At 37.0% G+C, this 23,382-nt stretch overlaps 1 protein-coding gene across 2 annotated transcripts in view; it reads right to left on the bottom strand.

Moving 5' to 3' along the window:
* Window positions 1-530: 530 nt before the first annotated feature.
* Window positions 531-23,382, bottom strand: part of rasef (RAS and EF-hand domain containing) — a 31,146-nt gene continuing 8,294 nt past the window's right edge. Inside the window, exons 4-17 of one of the 2 annotated variants that reach the window (XM_034034917.3) lie at window positions 14,955-15,050; window positions 14,169-14,246; window positions 13,963-14,078; window positions 12,211-12,279; window positions 11,341-11,425; window positions 10,353-10,435; window positions 9,724-9,976; window positions 8,984-9,127; window positions 7,779-7,920; window positions 7,165-7,246; window positions 6,274-6,388; window positions 5,795-5,914; window positions 5,254-5,330; window positions 531-4,943 (exon numbers count right to left, since the gene is read on the bottom strand). In XM_034034917.3, the coding sequence (XP_033890808.3) occupies window positions 4,835-4,943; window positions 5,254-5,330; window positions 5,795-5,914; window positions 6,274-6,388; window positions 7,165-7,246; window positions 7,779-7,920; window positions 8,984-9,127; window positions 9,724-9,976; window positions 10,353-10,435; window positions 11,341-11,425; window positions 12,211-12,279; window positions 13,963-14,078; window positions 14,169-14,246; window positions 14,955-15,050 (1,569 nt within the window). In that variant the 3' untranslated portion in view covers window positions 531-4,834. The remainder of the gene's footprint in view (window positions 4,944-5,253; window positions 5,331-5,794; window positions 5,915-6,273; window positions 6,389-7,164; window positions 7,247-7,778; window positions 7,921-8,983; window positions 9,128-9,723; window positions 9,977-10,352; window positions 10,436-11,340; window positions 11,426-12,210; window positions 12,280-13,962; window positions 14,079-14,168; window positions 14,247-14,954; window positions 15,051-23,382) is intronic. The other variant, XM_034034918.3, reaches the window with a different exon arrangement.

The following is a 23,382-nucleotide window of genomic DNA, read 5'->3' as shown; positions in this document are numbered from 1 at the left end:
ACAACATTCTTGCAATATGAGAGACAAACATTTTAACTGTTAAGAACTAAGCCTAACAAAGTGCAAAAACCAAATCCAATTACCAAACGAACAATCCATTGAATCTCATTATCGAACAGGTATCAGTTTTAAGTGACATAAACAACTCAAACTGTTATCCCTTATGGAAACGTTATAGTTAATAACAAACTGTTGCAAACTAGCCACTTTTGAGTACTTGCTGAGTGATAAGAAAACACATGATGCAGTAACCCATCAACTCTACTGGTCATGTGACACCATTCCACCTGTTTAATCCACAAAGTGGAGGTCACTGTAGTGAGCACAGTTCTATATGTCTAAGCTGTTACTATATAAGAGACATAAACAGTACATAAATAGGTGCCACTGAATTAAGTTGAAAGAAAAACATATGCAAAATGTACTGATAAGTATGAGGAAGCAAATGAGGGGAAAAACAGAGGGCCATTACTTTTGGCGTAAGTAGAAAGAAACAACATACATCAAATCATTTTTTTCTTTTTCTTTATTAATAATTTAAACAGTATTGTGACAGGTTAAACACTACAACATCAAGTGCCATAGCAAAAAGTTGATTTCTATTATAGACTTGCAGCGAAACACTGTTATACAATTTCATGAATATCAATATGTAGACGTAGCATTGGCTAAATGGTACTCAAAGTGCAAATACAAAACATTTTAAAAACATTTAACTTTATATAAACATCAGACTGCAACCTCACTGAAAACTAATGGAGTTTATATTAGCATTATTTATCATTTATTAGCTTTACAAAAACATCAGTAAATATAACTGAACACAATAATACTATTTGTAAGTTACATAAAAAATAGTCGTATGTACAATATATTTCTCATGTAGAAACCTTTAAAAAGTAGAAAGGTCTAAAAGGGATTATTTCATAAATTAAATATCGAGCAGATAGCATGTGAAAAACAAAGTTTTTTTTTTTTTATTTGAAATTTCATATTAATCTGAATTGCAAAAATAAACAACTAAGAATATATAATGCTATAGTTTGATTCTGTAAACACAAAGACAATAAATAATATATAAAGTAAATACAGAATAATGGCACATTAAACTTTATAAGTACCTAACTTCATACAGTTTGAAATTAATGGATATATCCTTCATTTTGAATATTAGTATAAAATCAAAGGGGCTGTGAATAAATGCAATATTGTAGCCATGTCTGACCTACTTTGGTCTAAATGTATATATATACTTGATTTTAAGCTTTCAACAGAGGCACTTGCTGCATCATTTGGCAAATATTTCATAAAGGTATATATTCAAACTTCCCATAAGTTTGCCTTTGTTTCCTGTTCTTTGAGAAACAGGGCCCAATTTGAAAGGTATGGGAACAACCTTTTTTCCCCATTGTAAATGCTCCACCGAAGGAACAGGAACACATTTTTGGCACCGATAGCGATTCGTTCACAACTGATACAGTACTGATTTGTAACCTGATAACTAATTATCAAACTTAAATTCAAATGGTTTATTCAGTCTTTCCAAAATTGACTTGCCATCGCGAGAGTGTCTTGAGGCACACTGATTGGTTTATTCAACCTTTCCAGATCCGCAGTTATTTATCATTGCCTCGTTTTGCACCTCATCACTATACAATGGCATGTAAACAAACGGTGAAACGCGGCGCTGTTTCTCTTGCTGCACAAAGTTGGAAATTGTTCGAGCTCTAGAAAAAAACCTGAATCAGACACAAGTCACCGAGCAATTTGGTATTTCCTGTTCTGGTGAGTTGCTTCACCATTCTGTTAAATAACGTGCATGTCTTTAACATTGCTCCTGTACATGTATTCGTAATTAAACAGCTGCTGCTGCATGTTTTTACGTGTGTAGGGGTGCTGTGTTAATTTAGTTTGACAATTAGTTTATTAACGTTAGTTTGTCTATTACTTTATTATTATAGTTTATTAACATACACTTACCTGTTGCTTTTTTCTTATTCAGTTCATTTCACATGTTGATGCACGTGCGTCATGACAAGTAATAAACATCTATTTATTGATTGATTAATATTGTGTCTGGTGGTCAATTCCGTCTTAGAGAACACTTCAGCTATGATAACACTTTGCTTGCTTCCCGAGGGGTGTTCTCTTAGCTGGAGAATAATGTTCAATAAAACAAAATTATATAATACAATTATATAATACAATTGTTGTCTAAAATTTAAGGAAAACGAACCTAAACATTCCTATATTAACAGCATATTCTGGAGCCCAGAGAGGATTTTTTTTTCCTCAGAGGAGGCAAGCCTCTGTTATAAACTCATACCTGCTATTAAGTACAGTACTAGCAGTAGCAGATCACATGATCTGAGCACAGGTTTTTAATTGGAGGAGCCCAGAGAGGTTTTTTTTTTTTCTCAGAGGCAAACCTAAGTACTAACAATGGCAGACGATGTAGTCTGACCCCTGGTTTTAATTGGAGGAGCCACTCACAGCCTCCTGCCCCCTGCTGAAGCACTGCTTCCCTCAGTATGCGCGATTATCAGTGAAGTGGAAGGAAATTTTAAAATGTGACCAGAAAAAAATGGTATGAACATTTAAAAAATCTCTGAGACGGTCGACAAAAAATAAACTGTGTCGCTGCTCGATAGCGTGGAAAACCCCTTGACTGTTTAGTCCCAACGTTAAATGAGAAGCCAGCGCTGTTGACATGCGTGGATTAGGGGAGTTGTAGTTTTCCTCTGCATTTCTGCTGATTGGAAACACCTTTCAGCGTGTACCAGATAAACTACTATTCCCAGAAGACACCGGTAGCATCAATAAACTGAGATATATTTTCAAAATGTCATATTATGATACCACTTCCTTTCTCTTGGAAATCTAGTTGTTAGTGTTGTTTTTCTCTGTTACTGTTTGTTGTCATATTTATATTATTTTAGCCCTTTTCCAGCAGTATTTGTTTATTTTCCCCAGTGCAGGTAAACTCCTTCAGTTTATTTTTGGATGTGATGGATTTGTCTGCCTTTCTGCTGTCTTAACAACTTTCTTTAGAAAATATTTTATGCAAAGTATGTTAGTGACATGGTCTTGAAATCTAAATGCTATATTAATGTTGTATACAGCACCGTTTTTAAACATATGCTGGCAGTGTGCAACAGTAAAGTATATTAGAATAAACTAATGGAGAAAACCTGTTTTGACTGCACTTGTAGATCTCTTGATCCACCCCTACTGCTATGCACTGTATTCACCTGACCTACGCACCACATTACTGGACCCTCAGCTGAGGCACTATCCTTGCCCTACTGCACTACTAATATGTCATTGTAGATATAACCTGTTGTAATCCTAACTTGTTGCATCCTATTTCATGTTGTATTTTAGTAGTATTAGTTGCACTTACTGTAAACTATAGTGTATTTAAATATGAATCTTGCTTTGTAACCCTGTACTGCCCTGTAACACTTATAGGTCACCTTGGATAAAGGTGCCTACCAAATAAATTACTATTAATAATAATAATAATAATAATAATAATAATAATAATAATAATAATAATAATAATAATATGAAAAGTGTTGATTCTACTGCTGCTGGGGGCTTAAGGGGCCACCATTGATTATCATAGATAGATAGATAGATAAATAGATAGATAGATAGAGATTCTATAAATAGCTCTTATGTTATAGATTGCTTTTATTAGGATGAACTGTCTTTACCTATCCTCCACAAGAGGGTGCAAAAGGCAAAGGAACTACCTTTTGATGTTACAGCAAACAAATAAAATGTTCTGTATCTTTTTTACAATCTCATCCAGTTCAAAAAGTTACCATATCCGAGCAACTCCTAGATCGACTAGATGGATAGATTAAACACTCCTACTCCACTCAAAACTATTTGAAAAAAACAATGTTCACCTTTTAGAGTTGTCTTATCTCTTATTTATAATGGGAAGATTCCCTGTCTGCTAATTTCCATTTATTTTACTGAACAAGAATTCCAGTGTTTAACTGAAATGTTATCGTTGTGCTTCTAGAATGAAACAAGGCCAGTGAGAGGGTTTGAGTTATATGTCCAAGATGGAGGTCAATGATACTGTATACTAAAAGAAACAGCGGTAGTGAGAACTAAATGGGCTTTTTACTTATTATTTAAAATTATAATGTTAGAAAGTGTTATGTTTAAGCTGACTTAACATCACAATGTATTGTTGTTTATTTAATTAAATTCCAGGGCCCAGAAAGTGTTGCTTATCTAATCCTATACAAATATAGTTATTATAAGAGTGTGGTTCAACTCCCACAACTCCCCTTTGTTCAACAAAATGGGATGGGTCTAAGGTGGGACTGTTTCTGCTGCATTTACAGTGAAAAGCACTAAGGGAACAAACATCTAACTGTAGTCCTCTAATAAGGGTGCCCTTAACCTTTAAAGACACAAGCCAACTTCAAAGACAGAACATTCAATACATACTCTCAACCTAAGAGTGGGAAGCACACTGCACTACCACAACATCACAGAATATTAGGGTATGAAATACCTGTTGCTTTCATGTCATATTTGGTACTTAATAACTCTACTTGTGTTGCTTTACAACTTTATCATTTTTTTAACTGGCAAATGCATTAGGCCAAACAACCCGCACTAATACCATCATTGCACGTACTTCCAATAAGCTGATAACATGACCATTTTGGGATACAAATGAGATGCATGTAAAGAGATTTGGTTAATTTAGTCTTCACATGAGTCACTAATGGTAAAAAGTAATCCCTTAGTCAATGTGTTTTTAAAAAGCTTCTTCCAACAGCAATCCTGATTTCATTTTTTTTTTTTAGACTGTGCAACATGTCTTCATGTTTGTTGGTTTCTTACTATTCACCCCTGATAAGTTGGTAACTGAGTCTAAATCATCTTTATTGGTACTCTGCTTTTTCACATTGCTGTAGAAAAAAAGAGAAAAAACTCATTAACATATTTTCTCTTAGTACATACGACAAAATGTATATTGTTGCAATGAAAATGCAAATTGCGGTATGTTTGCGCTGCAGCTGGCCCATCTTAATACATCTAAATGTTTATAGTTTTTGTTTTAATATATTTTTCCCATCTGAGATGCGACAACTAGACACTGCGACCTAACCTGAATAACAAGTTATGCAAACAATAGGTAAATAGTACGTAAGTGTCGCCACTCTAGGTGGCTGATTTGGATGTATTTTGCATTTGATCAGTTCTCGGTATAATACTTACCGAGCCAAGTGAAGCACAGCTTCAATAACGTTTGAACCGTCTTTAGCACTGGTTTCACAAAACAAGGCGTTGTAGGCCTAAAAAGAAACAATAACACAACAGTATGGTAATTTTATAAATAAATAATTGTTCTCAAAAGGCACAGGGTGCTTAATACAGATGGCTGTTCAAGTTGTTTAATTTCACACCTGCCTTTTTTAAACTCATTTCTATGGTACCGCCACAAGGATTTCAGTTCTTTTGTTTTTGTTTTTTAGAATAAAGGATGGAGGAAAACGACTGTGATTACCTATACAGGCCCAAACCTTACAGGAAATATAGGGTATTGCACAGATATCTCATTTGTTAACAGTAAATTGTACGTGTACTGCAGTACATTTACTGTATACAGGCCCTTCACTAATTCACAATCTTTTGAAGTTTCTGTAAGATAATGAAAAAACAAGGAAGCTTTGTTCAGTATAGCATATAATTCACCCAAACCCTCATAGATTTGACCAGAGTGCAAAGTAATATCTGGTAAATGATATGACAAGCTTACCATTGCAAGCTTTTCTCCATAGCTGATTGGGATACACTTTATTCCTTCCTCTATGGCTTGCTCACGCAGATCAGCCTTGTTTCCCACTAGCATGATGGGGATCTCCCCTTGGGATACGTCCTAATAGATTAAGACACACAGCACAGATATTTTAGTGTTCTGGGATGATGTAACAAAAGTAGTTAATAAACTAATGACATTATTCCAATGTTTGACTTCCTTTTGAATTTATTTGTAGTAAACACCCATTTATGATCTTCTCCACACACATCCCTATCGGCAGAACCTAAATATAATGAAAGTCACACAAGCGGAACATAAATTAATGATGCATCTCTAAAGTGTTTTTTTTCAAAGATTCAAGTGCGTAAAATAATGTAATGATTTTAAGTAGTTTTGAAGGGCTGACAAACAATGAAATTAAACATTTGAACAAAGATCATTTCAGTGATTTTTAAAAAATGTTTCACATAACCCACCTCAATCATGTCCACCCATTCTCGTATGTTCAGGAAACTTTTTTCACAGGTTACATCATACAGCAATAAAACTCCATCTGCTCGTCTGAAATAGGATTTTGCAATACTTCGAAATCTGAAACATACACACTATTCTTAGCATATAGACTCTCAAAACTTTATTATAACATAAATATACCGCTTGGGCTCTGTTTTGAGGCAATGGGGCAAAGGCAAGTTTAAAACAATTGCAGTAATACTGATTATCCAGGGCAACTTACAATTGTTACAAAATATCACATTATTTTTTACATACAATTACATTATTTTTTACACATTATTTTTACATACAATTACCCATTTATACAGTTGGGTTTTTACTGGAGCAATCTAGGTAAAGTACCTTGCTCAAGGGTATAGCAGCAGTGTCCCCCACCAGGGATTGAACCCACGACCCTCCGGTCAAGAGTCCAGAGCCCTAACCACTACTCCACACTGCCGCATACAAAAAGTATGACAAAGCTATGGTATCCCCACTAGTATTCCAATTGTTGGAATTTCTCTGTAGACACTCAGACACGCAATGCAAAACAAAAGTTTACTGTCTGTTGATAGATTAGGAAAATAAGCAGCCAAAAGTTGCCCTGGCTTGTCCTGTTCTTCTTGTTGAAGAAGCAAAACATATAGTAAATGCAAGCAGATCACAAACTCTGCACACTTTTAGGGATATAGATGAACTAGGGAATGCAATGTTTCTCTTTTTTTAAAAATAAGTTCAAAGTTTAAATATCATCACAGTAGTGGTTTATCAAGCCAAATTTGGATAAACTAAAATGTATGCTTATCTCCAACCTTTTTGCAGTCGTGTAGGATGTCTTATTGAAACTAGAAAAAAGAAACTTGTAATTGTACCTTTCCTGTCCCGCAGTATCCCACAGCTGTAAAACTGTAGGTTCTCCATCAACAACCAGCGTCTTCATTTGAAAGTCAACACCTAGAATGAAGAATCACATGTGTGACTTACTAATGGAACAAGAAAAATAAATATATTTTTGCACTCATTTCTGTTTTGAACACAAATTAATATCTATACAACTTACTGAGCTATCAATATAATAAAAATGTGTCACACACACATATACAAAATATAAACTGCTTTGAGTCAGTCTCTTTGGTTCTGAGGTTACATTACACAGATGGTTGATGACATTGTTAGAACAATAAAGTCATCCTACATATTTATTTTAATCTACAATTGATGGGGAAAAAAACAACGTTTGATACCCTGGGGTCAATTTTAATAATCTAAACAGTGGTAGAGCTTAATACTCCCGGCCTAAAGTTTAAACCAATTTTGTATGGTCTTGTTAAGTAATGTTAGTAAGTTTGTCCATAAAATACCCCTGGGGGAAAAAAATCTGCAGGTTAAATATAGTTCAAGGATGGCTGTATTTAGATCCACCGATATTTACATGATTATAATATATACATTATTATTGGTCAGTTTGTCTATCCAACAAACCTACCTAGTGTGGCACTAGTGTTTCCACGGAACTCATTTTTACAAAGCCTCAGCAGGAAGCTGGACTTGCCCACGGCTGCATCTCCAGCTAAGACAACCTTGTAGGCTTTCTCAGAATTAGGGTATTTGAAATCTCTATTGTCTGCCTAAAGAAAAGAAAAGAAAATACTAATAGAATGGGAAAAACAAACACAAAAAACATAGTAAAAACAACAACAATTATTGATGGTAAACTGTTTCCAATTTACCACTACATTCTTCAGCAGCTTCCATGAAAAAAAAGGATGTAAGCTATGAATGTGTCTCATTGTTGACAAGTCATGCAAGTCTGTACCAGGAACTTTATCTATGTGTGTTGTTGGGACGGTCACACAGTGTTCTTTTTTTTTTTTTTTTTTTTACAAGAAAGTATCTGAATAGCTTTCCTTTATTTTTTGATAATCAAATGCAAAACTTCTTCAGTGCGTCAATCTGATATTTCCATAGAACAGAAACCCCCTATTAGCAGGACTCACTGTACCTCAGTACTGGGGAAGGTTAATCTATTACTCTTTCTAGACCCAAAGATTGAAAATTACATTTCTTCCCAGAGCTTCAAGATGCTTCAAACTTCCATCCTTTGAAAAGGGAGGTCATTTTATAAGCTTGGCACTACTGTATTTCAGAAATTGGTTATTCCTTACCCAAAAGTACTTGTTAACATCTAAACTTATTTTCTGTAGTTACATGATGTCTAAAACATTAGTTAAGATATTCCCCAAGTTCCCTTGCATGCCAACCATACAATGAGCTTGTTTGTTAAAGCGATGTTTAAACATAAGTCTGTTGAGTCTTTCTAGGCTGGGCTGTAAGCCCGAGTGGATAACACATAAGTTTTGGTTAATGATTAATATAACATGAATATTCTGGAGTCACTTGACTACTTCTGAGCTAGGACAATATTTTCAGGTTTCACTTTCACAGAAACTCACAATGCAAATACTGCTAACCTGTTAGCCTCTGTGCAGCACAAAATGTGACAGGTGGATATTATAATGAATAACAAGTTAAAATTCAGTATCAAAACTATGCTTTGTATGCAAGTTTCTGTTTCAACAACAAACAATATGACACAGAGTCATGTCCCAGCTAGCAAACAGTTTGTATATAAATTCCCCAAATGTTAGTCCCTCAGTTAGCATCTCAAACTCAGAAGGTGAGGTATAGTACTTGTGGTGATATGGCAGAGATGCACTTTCGCGTTGAGACGGAAGTTAAAGAATTTCTCCTGTTGATTGGTGTTGTTGGTTTCCAGTCTAGTACTGAACTGTTGCCGTCAGAACTGTAAGCCACTTCATCATGGATCTCTGGCACCTACAAACAAACATTAGGCATTTTAGGTCCATTTAGTTTCAACACAAACAAATCTGTCATCGTAAATGGACACATATATGCATGAGTTCAATATGATTTCTATAGAAAAGTATATGCTAATTCATTGGAATTATTTTTAACTGCAGACAATTCTTTTAAGAACATCTTTAGTAAGTAATCATTATGGAACAGAAAAAAAACACAATTACATTTTAAAAATGCATTCAATCCGATTAAAAGTATTGCTCTATAAATATATATATATACATGAGGACACAAGGTGGCTGTATAAATGTAGGGTGCCACAGACGTCCAGTCCCAACCTGTACACATCCAAAACATTTTTGCACTGTATAAATAAAACTAAAGAAACAGGTTAGTAGTGTAGACAAGTTTGACCACTAGACAAATTAAAACTAGTTTTATTCTTACTTTTTTGTTCTGATTAATCTTACTACAATTTCAGTAAAAGCTATAAAATACAACACTATCATGTGAAAGCACCAGCTGTCCTCCATGTGAAAGGTCAGTTTGCTTTGTACATAAATAGGTTTGCCATGGAGTAAAGGTCACACATGAAAGTGAGCATAGCGTACATCTGTATCAGAAGCATCTCCCCCGAAGTTCTCTGGCGTCTCGTGTGACCTTTGGAAGTTCTTTTGAAGCCTGAACTCCACCTCAGAGTCACAGTCATTGGAGTCTCGGAGGGTTGAGAGGCCACTGTCAAAGCAGCTCTCTGCTAGGCTCTCCACCTCACAGCTTACCCTGCGCATTGGGTCACACATCGCCAGCATGTCACAGTCCTCATCCATGTAGGAAGAGTGAGAGGACCTGGCGAAGTTAGATAAACTATATGAATAAGAATAGAAGAAAATATCTGGTGACACATACGTTTCACATTGTATGAGTAACAGTTGAAACAAAGATGTGCAAATGACTTTGTCATTAATTAATGCTCACTTTATTGTAATTAAATTATATTTTAGTTTAATTAAATGTAAATTGATGCTATTTACAGTGACGTTATAAAATCTCTCATGAATTTGAATGTGTGTTTTACCCGCATTATAGATTCAATATAGATTCTAGATTGAAAAGCACAAAACAATATATGTGTGCCTTTTACCCGTGATGTGAGCTGTGTTTACCCATGGATATAATTATAGATATTTTTTTAATGTTGAAGGCAAACTAACCCCTTAGATAAAAAACAAACACGTCTTACCTATCATTAAATGGAGATTGACGACCACTAAATTTCGGACTTGAATAAGAAATGGTATTTCCTGGGGAGGTGTTATGAACACGCTAGAACATAAAACATTTTAGTGTTAAAGGTAAAATTAATGAATTTCCCTCATGCTTTGTTACCTATTTTATGTTTTTAAGCATTGTTTTTCATTCAATTCAGTGTTGGAGACAGAACGACAAGACACTAAAACTTTCTTCCAGGTGATTTAGCCAGAGCAATTAAGAAGGGCCATTATGGCTTATATTCACTAACATACACCCTGCTAATAACTCAATTTAAATTCCCTAACATTGCTTCCCATAACAAAAGTAACAATATACAGTTCAAAGACAAATTTGTAATTAAAAACCACGTATAAAGTATAAAAATAAATGCAACAAAGTTTTGGATATTAAAAATGACAGAAGAGGGGCTCCCGAGTGGCGCATCCAGTAAAGGCGCTCCACATGGAGTGCAGGATGCGCCCTATAGTCTGGACGTCGCGAGTTTGAGTCCAGGCTATTCCTTTGCCGACCGAGGACGGGAGCTTCCAGGGGGCGGCACTCAATTGGCCGAGAACCGCACGAGGGAGGGTTTAGGTCAGCCAGGGTGTCCTCGGCTCACCGCGCACCAGCGACCCCTGTAGTCTGGCCGGGCGCCTGCGGCCTTGCCTGTAAGCTGCCCGAGAGCTGCATTGTCCTCCGACGCTGCAGCTCTTGGGTGGCTGCATGGTGAGTCCGCAGTGTGAAAAAAAGCGGTCGACTGACGGCACACACTTCGGAGGACAGCGTGTGTTCGTCTTCGCTCTCCCGAGTCAGCGCAGGGGTGGTAGCAGTGAGCTGAGCCTAAAAATAATTGGCCATTTCCAAATTAGGGGAGAAAATAATCAAAATAATTGGCAACAACTAAATTTCTAAAAAAAAAAATGACAGAGGTGACATGAAGTGTCATTGCACGATGCATACTACGCTGCGATTCTTACCAGAGATTTATTGTATTTGCTTAAACTATTTTCCAGTGTACTTCTTAGGCCATCATTGCTGTCATGGAGTTTCCTGTTAGCTGATCTTTTAAGGAATAAAGGAATGGGAAGTCATTCAGGATTTATTTAAACACAATGGAATGCCCTTTGCTAGGCTTTGAACATTTTTGTTTATCTAGAATTTGTTAAACTCAAAATATGTCTCAAAAGTAAATATTCACAAAGCTTTAACTCATGAGTTAATTAAAAAATGTTTTAATTAAAAAATACTGTCTTTAACAACAGTCTAGAACTGTTTCATGAATATTCAAATGTATTCAATTAATAAAAAAAGACTGAGACAATATTGTTTACATAACTCTCAAGTTAAAGCTTTATAAATAGGGCCACTAATAAAGCAACAAGGTATTGTAAAACAGTAGGATCAGCTGGCATGCCAGAAAGTTGCAAGGTTATAAGTCTGTGACCTGTGTGTGGTTTCTTGGTGAACTTGTGTGTTTGAGTAATGCAGTAAGGCAGGATGTAGCAATTAAGAAAACAGGATGCACTTCAAAACACAGGTACATCTAACTACACTGTGCTAGGAACCCTGTACTTCCACTGTAGTGGTGTAGTACTGTATACATTAGTACAGAATTCTATAAACTGACAGATAACTTTACTTTATGTGGAATCTATTAGTTTCCAATAAACTCAGTACAGCGATGAAGAACAAACAGTATTGCTTGGTATGCAGTAAAAAAATTAGCAGTCATTTAACTTGGTCATTAAAACAGACTTCTCTAAATATGTACAAAAAACCCAAGTGTTTTTTAGTACAAACCAGCAGAAAACAGGGATTTATCAATAGAAAGACTGAAGGAAACTTACTGAAGTATCCCTATTTGTCGGGCAAGATTATCTCTTTCATCTGTATACCCTTTTATCATTGCTTTATCCCTGAAAAACAAAAAAACAATAACAACAAAAATGTCAGGTTTGGTTAAATGGAGCATAAATACAATTTAGATATAGTACCAGGGAAATGGTGAGCCTTTATTTCAGTTACCGCTGTCAGTTGCCATAGAGATTAAACCCCAATGCTGTAAGCAGTACTCTATGGAAATCAACAGCAGTCTTGCTTTCAGGATACCCGGTGCCATTATAAAGACTGAGTCCAAACTTGATTTTTAAACCCTTTTCATTGTGTCTCGTCGAAACACAAAGGCTTTGAAAACATTTGGGAATGTAAATGATATTTGCATAGCAACCAATTGATTCCACACAAATGAATTAAACTGACATAAATACTGCAAATTCCAACACAAGTAGTTCAGTGGTTAGAGTAAAATACTAACCACTCAGTTAAAGTATAAGTAGCTTCAGATGCCATTGCAATTGTTTTTTTTTTTCATTTCCCTTACTGTTTTGTGGTGTTTGCCATGTGAGAGGTTCTGGGTTCTGTTACTCCCATACTGAGTTGTATTAAGTTTCTAAATCTGTCTTTACCAGACTTTTGCTTTGAGCCTATCTGTATTAACAGACTTACTTATTCCATTTAAATTATGTGACAATGTGACCTTTCAACAGCACAAGCCCCACTTACATATATGTAAACTATATACCATAAACAGAGAGAGTAGGTGTCACGTGATTTGAACTGTATGGTGAAGAATGTTAATCCCAGCATTTAGGATTCTCAAGACAAGCTCAAAGTCAAGTGAAGGCAGATTTAGAGAAACAATTTAATATTTCAATATTGGAGCAACAGATTCAAGAAACACCATTTGCAAACACCAGCAAATATGAAGGGAAATATAAAAATGAAATTCATTTGAAGCTGCTTCCTCTACTTCCTCTTCAGGAACCACTTTTTTACACAAAGAGGTATACAAGCATGGAATAGCCTACCAGGTGTAGTATGATCTAAAACACTGGGAACATTTAAAAAAAGACTAGATTCTGTGCTTTTAAATTAGTTCCCCCCAGTAAAGGAAAATGGTGGGCTAAGGCTGAGTGGCCTTTTCTCATTCTCAGACTTTTCTTATTTTCTTATGTTAACATTAAAGGACACCTGCTGTTAAACTGTGTGTATCTTACAATTGAATTTATGATAAATATATTATTCAATACCACATGTAGAGTGTACTTTGATGTGCCCAAAATAAAACATGCTGCTATTTTGTCTTACTATATACAGCATTTAATTCAGTTTTTAATTAACTATTAAGTTTATTAATAATGGGAGAACGAATTAAAGACAAAAGTAAACAATTATGCCCATGTGTTCATCTAGTGTCTAATGTTTTCTAATACTTAACATTTTTTAATACTCAGTAAATTACACAGGTCCCAAGGCCACTGAAACAAGGTGTTAGTATCCTATATATCCCTGTCCAGGGGACACACAGTCATTTTCATGAAAAGGTAGGTCACAATATCCATTATCCACAGCTTGTAGAATAACACCTCCTAACAAAAGCTCATGCCGAAGTAAAAAAAAAAAAAAAAAAAAATGTTTTCCTGAGATATTGCAGTGAAAAGTTTAATGAAGTACAATGTACTGGTACCAAATCTAATTCATTTGTTAGCAATGTGCTACAGTAACACAATTCATGTATTTATTACTGAAGCATCTCTTACTGTTCGAGGTTTAAACTCTGATCGGCGTATTCACATTTCAAAGAATCCAGCTCACTCTGAAGGAATGCAATGTTTGTTTGAGACCCAAGGAGTTCTCTTTTCAGTTGCTGGTTTTCCTGAAATAAAGAGTCAGAGCCTTTTGTATCTGAAGAACAATTTCATGGGGTTAATTACATACAACTGATATCATAAAAGAAAAGTCTTACCAGCGTTAATTCATTGATTTTCCTTTTTAATCCAACAACTTCGTCCTTCAGATTGATATGTTTGTATTGTTCTTCTACCTGTAAGAGAAAAAATTAATCAGATTAGATCAACTAGATTTGTCACTCACTGAAGAATTAACTAAGTCAGCATGTAGTGCTGTTGAGCCATTACACACAATAAAGCATTACAAATGTATTTAGTGTTTCAGTAGGTATAACTACTGTTTCATTATATTTTGGTGACCCACAATTAAACATTGTGTGTTTTATTACATCCCAGTCGATCTGCTATGCGATGGGGCTGTGCCCCCGAAGATACAAGGGGCCCTATTTTGCACTGTAGATTAACTGTAAGGCATGATTTATTTAATTTATATAAGTCTAAAAAATATTCTGTAATTTTCAGTTTACTCTTAAACAACATTGATATTGCATGTTCTTTAGAGTGAGATATTTGAAGGGGCATTTTCCAAGCAATTTATTATGGGGGAGTAAATAAATTCAGGCCAAAGTGCCTACCATACACTCCTCTTTCATATGATCTACTGTCCAATTTCATTATTATCGTTTTTTTTGTTTGTTTTTTCTCAAGCCTGTCAGTCAACTTGTGAAACCATGTATTACAAAGATAATTTTCAAAAATACAAACATGTTTAGTATACTATAGAATGTTATTTAAGGTATATAAACTGGTGTCAGTAGAGGCAATGACAATAGAGAATGTAATTTCGTAGAACTTAAAAAAGATTAATGTTCTGTCATATTGGCCATGAGGACTGTAATTACCATTTTCAGTTTCTTCATTTTGACCTGCAGTTCACAAACTTCTGAATCATACTGACGCTTGAGGTCACCTAGAGCAGCTTCAGCTTTTTTGGCTTCCTGCAAGAAACAAAATAATACAATTAATTATTTTATAGAACTCTCTATAATTTGTGGTCATGTATAAATATAAAACTAGAAGTACTTTTAAAGCTGCTTTTATATAATACTACAGGCCCAACGCGCTTCTAATAGTGTATATTACTATATACAATACTAATATTGTACGTTTTAAATCTTTTGAAAAACATAACATGCTTTCCTTTCTAAGGTTTTTCACATATTAAGGCCATGGTAAGTTACTTACTCTTTCACCATGAAATGTATATAACACAAAGACAGGTACATTCACATTGTTACTAAAACAAGGTCAATGTCTTACCGATCGCAAGATGAAGCCTGTCTAAAACACTAAAGGAAAAATGCACTTTTTTCAAGTTTTATTTTTATTCAAATTAGATTTAGTTATTTAATTTCTACTAAGTAGGCAAAAATAAAATAACCATTATTTGCATGTGTTATGTGCACTAACATTAAAAGTGATTTAGATTTTGTTAAAAAAAAATATATATAAAACAAAATAAATAATGTTGTGTATTAATCATTATTACCACTATCTTTTTTGTTAAATTAGGTTATATCATAAATAAATTTAAAAAAAAGACAGGAAGTCCTGACGTTACATCTTCTCTGGAGTACTGTCATCAACTCGTAAACAAAAGGCAGAAACAAACTCCCCTACTCACCAAACAGTGCCCCCTACTGCACAATCTGTGTAACCAGCCATTTAATTTAGAAAACTGTACATTCTCTGGTACAGTCAACTTCATGAGACAAATACTGAAAATATTCTGATAATTTTACTTTATTTTAATTTATTTAATTTATTATTAAAAATAATTTGTTTATCTATTAAATTCATTGGAACTACAGTATTACATTTATTTGGAACTATTTTTTTTTTTCATAAATTTAGTCGTTGCCAATTATTTTTTATTATTTTCTCCCAATTTGGAATGGCCAATTATTATTTTGAAGCTCAGCTCACCGCTACCACCCCTGCGCTGACTCGGGAGGGTGAAGACGAACACGCTGTCCTCTGAAGCGTGTGCCGTCAGCCGACCGCTTTTTTTCACACTGCAGACTCACCATGCAGCCACCCAAGAGCTACAGCGTCGGAGGACAACGCAGCTCTCGGGGCAGCTTACAGGCAAGCCCGCAGGTGCCTGGCCAGACTACAGGGGTCGCTGGTGCGCGGTGAGCCGAGGACACCCTGGCCGACCTGGCCGACCTAACCCCCCCCCCCCCCCCCCCGGGCTACGCATGGCCAATTGTGCGCCGCCCCCTGAGAGCTATGGGGTAGCCTGGACTCGAACCGGCGACGTCCAGACTATAGAGCGCATTCTGCACTCCAGGCGGAGCACCTTTACCGGATGCGCCACTTGGGAGTCCTATTTTTCTTAGGGTAATATATTTAGGAAAAAATAAACCTATATTCATTTTTAAATAAAAATGTGTCTATATCTTTATTTCTAAAAACTAGTAACCCATTTTATAAGTGCAATAAGAGACTCCAGAGTGTTGGTTGTGCTTGAATAACCGCACTTCCAGGGGCTAAAGGCCTTACTACACCCCTGGGCGTGCGGTTATTCGAGCACAACCAACACCCTGTCATGTCTTATTGCTTACATATACATTGGGTACATCGAACATAATTAAAATGAACCTTTTTAAATGTTTAACGTGACACCTAATTGATTTAATGGTTGACTTGACATTCAATAAAATAATATGAGTCCTGGAATTAAAAATTGAAATAATATAGTGTAATACTTTTAGTTCGCGTCATGCACAAGGGTTGTCCAAAAAAAAAAAAAAGGAACAATATCATTTATTTGCGACGATATTTTTATTGTCATTAAAAAATAATTGGCAATAATAACAATTACTGTATTTTTTGGACTCTGTCTGTCAGAAAGGTCTGCAGCCCTTTTCTGCATTATGTAATTCCCTGCAGATTTGTTTAAATGATTTGCCTAGGAATCACCTAGTGTTCCAGAGATTAGACACAGTTGTTTAACTGTATGAGCAGCTGCTCCTGGTATGATAAGGGGAGTAATGAAGCAAGCAAATTAACAGAAGATACTGGAAATAAAGGTGTGTGTAAGTCTTTAATACTTAGTATTCATCACTCGATATTTTTTAATTCTACATTATTATTTGCACAATATTATTATTTGCATCATAAATGGTGCTCATGTAAAAAATCTGGATAAGTACATAGAGACTCCTTCGCTTTCCCTTTTGGTTTGCCGTGTAACTTTGAGGTTGAATAGTAAATACCAAGCAGTCAAAACAACGTTGCAAAAAGCATTGATTTAATTAGGCGATAGGGGCAACCGATCACGCACACATACAATGAGAACGTTCATATTTCGGTGCCAAGCAATCGGCCGAAAAAGCTGTACAGATCCGAATATGCTTAATACAAGACTCCCCTTCTTATTCCTACAGTTAAGGTTTGTCGTTGAAAAATTTGGTATTTGAATAAGGGCTATATTTTCTAATAACGTTTTTTTTTGTAAGCAGCGATTATTTTGTTGTTTTGATTAAGTTACTATAAGAGTATGAGTCAGTAAGGCAGTGTTACAGAAATATAATGAGTTCTGGTTGTAAATCTCCCTCTCGACCTGTGGGGGCACTAAGTAGTGAAAGGGAAAGGCTTTGGACAGGTTGGTCTGACAGTTACCAGCATCCGCTCTAACCGAGAAGTTTAAGTGCACCAAGGTCAGACTGGAAATGACATTAGTAGAGTCACATGACAAATGCATAAACTGGAAGAAAGTGGGTGGCAAAGAAAGCTGTGGAGGATACAAAGGCTGCCCTTTGAATTGGTGATATCATGGGGCAAGTTCAGCATGGAAGAGGGGGTCTTGGTCTCAGTTCAGCTCCTCCTACATGGCACAAGGCAGCCCCAGCTCAACGGAGGAAGCTGGTAGTCAACGAGGTGCAAAAGCAGGAGGAAAGGATGAGGTGCGTAAAGGCCGTTTCCCAGGCCAAGCAGGGAGAATGGATGAGATGGGAGAGTGTAGAACAACGCAAGATTGGCTGGCAAGACCTATGGTCAATGGAACAGAGCAAGATCAGTTTCCTCATCAGGTCAACATATGATGTTCTCCCATCACCACAGAACCTAAACCTCTGGGTAGGAGAGGATCCCTCATGTCCTTTGTGTTCATCACCTGCAACATTAAGGCACATTTTGACAGGGTAAGGTGGCTCTTAGCCAAGGACGGTTTACATGGCGCCATGACCAGGTGCTGCGATGTTTGGCCTTAGCATTGGAAGACAAGCGTAACATGACCAAAAAGTTGCCACCTGTTCCATCATAACATTACACACAAAAGACAACATTCCTCCGTCCAGGAGAGCAACCACCAAGAAAAGGTGTTAAAACCAATCCTCACCCAGGACAACTGGGAGCTGCTAGAGACTGGAAAATGCTGGCAGATGTTGGTCTACGGCTTATTTTTCCACCTGAGATTGCCACCACTAACCTTCGACCAGATATTGTCTTGTGGTCTGGATCAGCATGCCTTGTTCACCTGGTAGAGTTAACAGTGCCATGGGAGGATGCTGTAGATGAGGCGTATGAGAGGAAGAAACTGCGGTATGCTCAACTAGCCACTGAAGCGGAACAGCGAGGATGGAGAGTCCGGGTTTACCCAGTGGAGGTGGGTTGTCGAGGATTTGTGGCACTCTCTACAACCCGGTTTCTCAAAGACATCGGATTCAGTGGCCAAGAGTTGCGTCGCACAGTGAAGAACTTATCTGAAGCAGCAGAGAGGAGCAGCAACTGGCTCTGGTTGAGACGGAAAGATTCTGGCTGGGGATCTCAAGCACAATAGAAAGAAAGAAAAGCTGATGTACAGGTAAGTAAGCTGGGCTGAGTTGAGTGGGGGACGGAGGGGGGTGATTCTGGGACGCCAAAATCACAGTCGAGCCCTCTTGAGGTGTCGTGGGCTAGTCGACGAAACACCGAGGATGGAAGGTGCCCACTTGAAGACTTCAGAGATGTACCCTACTTAGCTCAATCCAGACAGTTGTCATGCTGATGCGCTGGGGAGACCGCACTGTGGTTGATCCCCGGAGCCAGCATTGCAGCCGTTGTGTGTTCTGATGCGCTAGGGAGGCAAAATAAGCTAATCTCTGGAGCCAGCATTACACTTCAGCCATCAACACCAGGCAGAAGGATATCTACGTCATCATATGGAAGGAAACGCAAATGGATGGAGACACAGATGGATCACATTAGTTTATTGTAAAGCTACGTCTTAGTTGGTGCTTATCTTGGCGAGAGCCGAGTTCAAATCAGCATGAAGTTTTAACATCTACTCTCGTGTAATGGAAATAATAACCTGGGTCGGGAAGTCAGTCAGCCTGGGAGAAGGCGAGACTCCAGTGCGGGAATGTATTGACCTGGGAGGTAAACGAGGTAGCAGCTGCAGGCAATGGAGTCAGCTGCAATCGTTTACCAAGGGGTCATGCATAATCGCATAAAAGGGGCCAGAGAATTGTAAATCTTTTCCTTCGCTTGGGTTTCAGAGTTACAAGGAGACTGGAAGGACCAGGAGATATCCCCAAAATAAAATAATAAGAGTTTGTGAGTGTTTTGTTGGTATTTTCTGTTTAGTAACTGTCTGTGTTTTTTTTGTTAAATAGCACTAGACGGCTAAACACAAATCCGGAGCTGTCGCCACGGGCCAGCACAAAGCCGGATCACCACAGCACTTGTTTTTCACCAATAGCACGTAATATATTGTACTTCACCACAAGCACTGAGAGCACTCACTTTGGACCTGTGATCGTGCGTGTCTAATTGTGTGTGTTTTGTACCGTGTTTATTGTTTGCGGGACTGCAACCCTTTTTCATTACTGTGCAATACACATTGTTGTGTATTGCCAGCTCATTATTGTTTTCTGGCTAGTCATCAGACAATTGGATTTCTAATCATTAAAACCTTCATTTCACCCGTACTTTGTTGTCTGTTTTTTATTGGAATTACTGCATCCGCACTGCACCTGCTATACACCTGCTACTAATTACCACTTTGCCACAGGCAGTGTTTAAAAAGTCAAGGTCACTGCATTCTTCATATGCCTGTGTGCCATGCCGTGTTTATGTATCTTATCAGACCACTGTTAATTTAAATAACTTAAATAATTAATCATTTCTTCGATATTATTATGCTACGGGGTGGGGGCCTCACTTTTAAAATCAGATTAGACTCACACTCAGGAATGTGTTCAGTCCTTTAATACTAGTATGCACGCTGGCGGCAAATAGAGTATTTACATCATTCCTATTATTTGTAATATTGTCAGTATTTATAAAGTCGGTTGTACAGAATCAGTGTTTCAAAAACTATAGGCTACTTTTCAATTTTGTGTGCACACTACGGTGAAGGTTACTCAACTGTCCAACATTAATGAATTCCTTACGCTTTTATATGATTCATTTAAACATATAACAACAACGTCGAGTGCTGAGATTGACATTGGTTCCTTAAAAAAAATAAACAAACAAGAGGCCAGTTGCAGTGCCATTCTAGTACATTAAAAAAAAAATGCTAATGATGAGGCTGTGTGGTCCAGTAGTCAAAGAAAAGGGTGGCTTGCACCCAAGAGGTTCCCTTTTCAAATCCCGACTCGGACGCTTGCTTTCCTGCTCGTACTGTCTCTCGGATGACACGTGAAAACTAAGACCCTAGTGTAAAAGTTTGCAGCAGTTGTTCATGTGTAGTTCACATCCTAATTCATGTAAAGTGCTTTGATATCCTTTTGGGGATGAAGGGCTATATAAATGTAAGCATTACTATTCTAAAAAGAAAACCTTTATTTTTGTAAATCTTTAAAAAAAAAAAAAGTTTAAACATTTCAAAATATAAATACCATTATTTTTATAATCTGAAATTAAAATCAGTACAGTGTAGAAATAATTCAACAATTACATACTGTAGCTAAAACCAAAATCAGAGGTACTTTGGAAACATGCTGATTTAGGCAAGCCTCTATACATATCTTAATGTACATCCATCTATCTATTCATCTATCTATATATGTATCTGTGTTTTCTTATTGTAAGGCGGCAGGGCAGCTTTGTCATTTAGGGAAGAAAAAGAAGGTGAAGCCAGAAGAGAAAGTATTTTCTCACACTTAGAAATGAAACAAAAATATTGGAGCGAGGAGCCATTTTGCTTTAATTACATAACCACACTAGAATGAGACAGTCAGAACTGTGTACTTTTTAATTTTGTAGTTAGTTTTGGACTTCTTCTTCTGTATTTCATTTACCTTTGTTTTTATATGCGTGCCTCTCAAGGTGGTTCACAAATTTAAAGTTGCTATATAAATGCAATATATTATTAAAAAGTTTTATTATAGGTTAACTGCCTTTTTTGGTTAATAACTTCTGTACATCGAGTTGCTATACTTTGAGGAACTGGATAGAATCAAGTTCTTAGCATGCTGAAACATACTTAATAATAAAGACTGCATTTGTCTCTATTTTAAGACTGGAAGGCTGTGTTTTGTATTATGTAGTGTGGGTTATGTGCTCTATATTATGAAACAACTTTCAGAAGTAGACAGTACATACAGTGCCTTGCGAAAGTATTCGGCCCCCTTGAACTTTGCGACCTTTTGCCACATTTCAGGCTTCAAACATAAAGATATGAAACTGTATTTTTTTGTGAAGAATCAACAACAAGTGGGACACAATCATGAAGTGGAACGAAATTTATTGGATATTTCAAACTTTTTTAACAAATAAAAAACTGAAGAATTGGGCGTGCAAAATTATTCAGCCCCCTTAAGTTAATACTTTGTAGCGCCACCTTTTGCTGTGATTACAGCTGTAAGTCGCTTGGGGTATGTCTCTATCAGTTTTGCACATCGAGAGACTGAAATTTTTGCCCATTCCTCCTTGCAAAACAGCTCGAGCTCAGTGAGGTTGGATGGAGAGCATTTGTGAACAGCAGTTTTCAGTTCTTTCCACAGATTCTCGATTGGATTCAGGTCTGGACTTTGACTTGGCCATTCTAACACCTGGATATGTTTATTTGTGAACCATTCCATTGTAGATTTTGCTTTATGTTTTGGATCATTGTCTTGTTGGAAGACAAATCTCTGTCCCAGTCTCAGGTCTTTTGCAGACTCCATCAGGTTTTCTTACAGAATGGTCCTGTATTTGGCTCCATCCATCTTCCCATCAATTTTAACCATCTTCCCTGTCCCTGCTGAAGAAAAGCAGGCCCAAACCATGATGCTGCCACCACCATGTTTGACAGTGGGGATGGTGTGTTCAGGGTGATGATCTGTGTTGCTTTTACGCCAAACATAACGTTTTGCATTGTTGCCAAAAAGTTCGATTTTGGTTTCATCTGACCAGAGCACCTTCTTCCACATGTTTGGTGTGTCTCCCAGGTGGCTTGTGGCAAACTGTAAACGACACTTTTTATGGATATCTTTAAGAAATGGCTTTCTTCTTGCCACTCTTCCATAAAGGCCAGATTTGTGCAGTATACGACTGATTGTTGTCCTATGGACAGAGTCTCCCACCTCAGCTGTAGATCTCTGCAGTTCATCCAGAGTGATCATGGGCCTCTTGGATGCATCTCTGATCAGTCTTCTCCTTGTATGAGCTGAAAGTTTAGAGGGACGGCCAGGTCTTGGTAGATTTGCAGTGGTCTGATACTCCTTCCATTTCAATATTATCGCTTGCACAGTGCTCCTTGGGATGTTTAAAGCTTGGGAAATCTTTTTGTATCCAAATCCGGCTTTAAACTTCTCCACAACAGTATCTCGGACCTGCCTGGTGTGTTCCTTGTTCTTCATGATGCTCTCTGCGCTTTAAACGGACCTCTGAGACTATCACAGTGCAGGTGCATTTATACGGAGACTTGATTACACACAGGTGGATTCTATTTATCATCATTAGTCATTTAGGTCAACATTGGATCATTCAGAGATCCTCACTGAACTTCTGGAGAGAGTTTGCTGCACTGAAAGTAAAGGGGCTGAATAATTTTGCACGCCCAATTTTTCAGTTTTTTATTTGTTAAAAAAGTTTGAAATATCCAATAAATTTCGTTCCACTTCATGATTGTGTCCCACTTGTTGTTGATTCTTCACAAAAAATTACAGTTTCATATCTTTATGTTTGAAGCCTGAAATGTGGCAAAAGGTTGCAAAGTTCAAGGGGGACGAATACTTTCGCAAGGCACTGTATACAGGAGTGTATGCATGTTATATGACTGGGTTCCCGGAGTTTCAGTTACTATGCCCCTCGTCTGTGGAATTCTATTTCTCAGAAGCAGACACAATACTTTTT

This window comes from Acipenser ruthenus, chromosome 1 (genome assembly GCF_902713425.1).
Source record: "Acipenser ruthenus chromosome 1, fAciRut3.2 maternal haplotype, whole genome shotgun sequence".
Classification (NCBI taxonomy): domain Eukaryota; kingdom Metazoa; phylum Chordata; class Actinopteri; order Acipenseriformes; family Acipenseridae; genus Acipenser; species Acipenser ruthenus.
The sequence above is the reverse complement of the archived record's forward strand: the minus strand, read 5'-3'. Positions and strand labels throughout refer to the sequence as shown.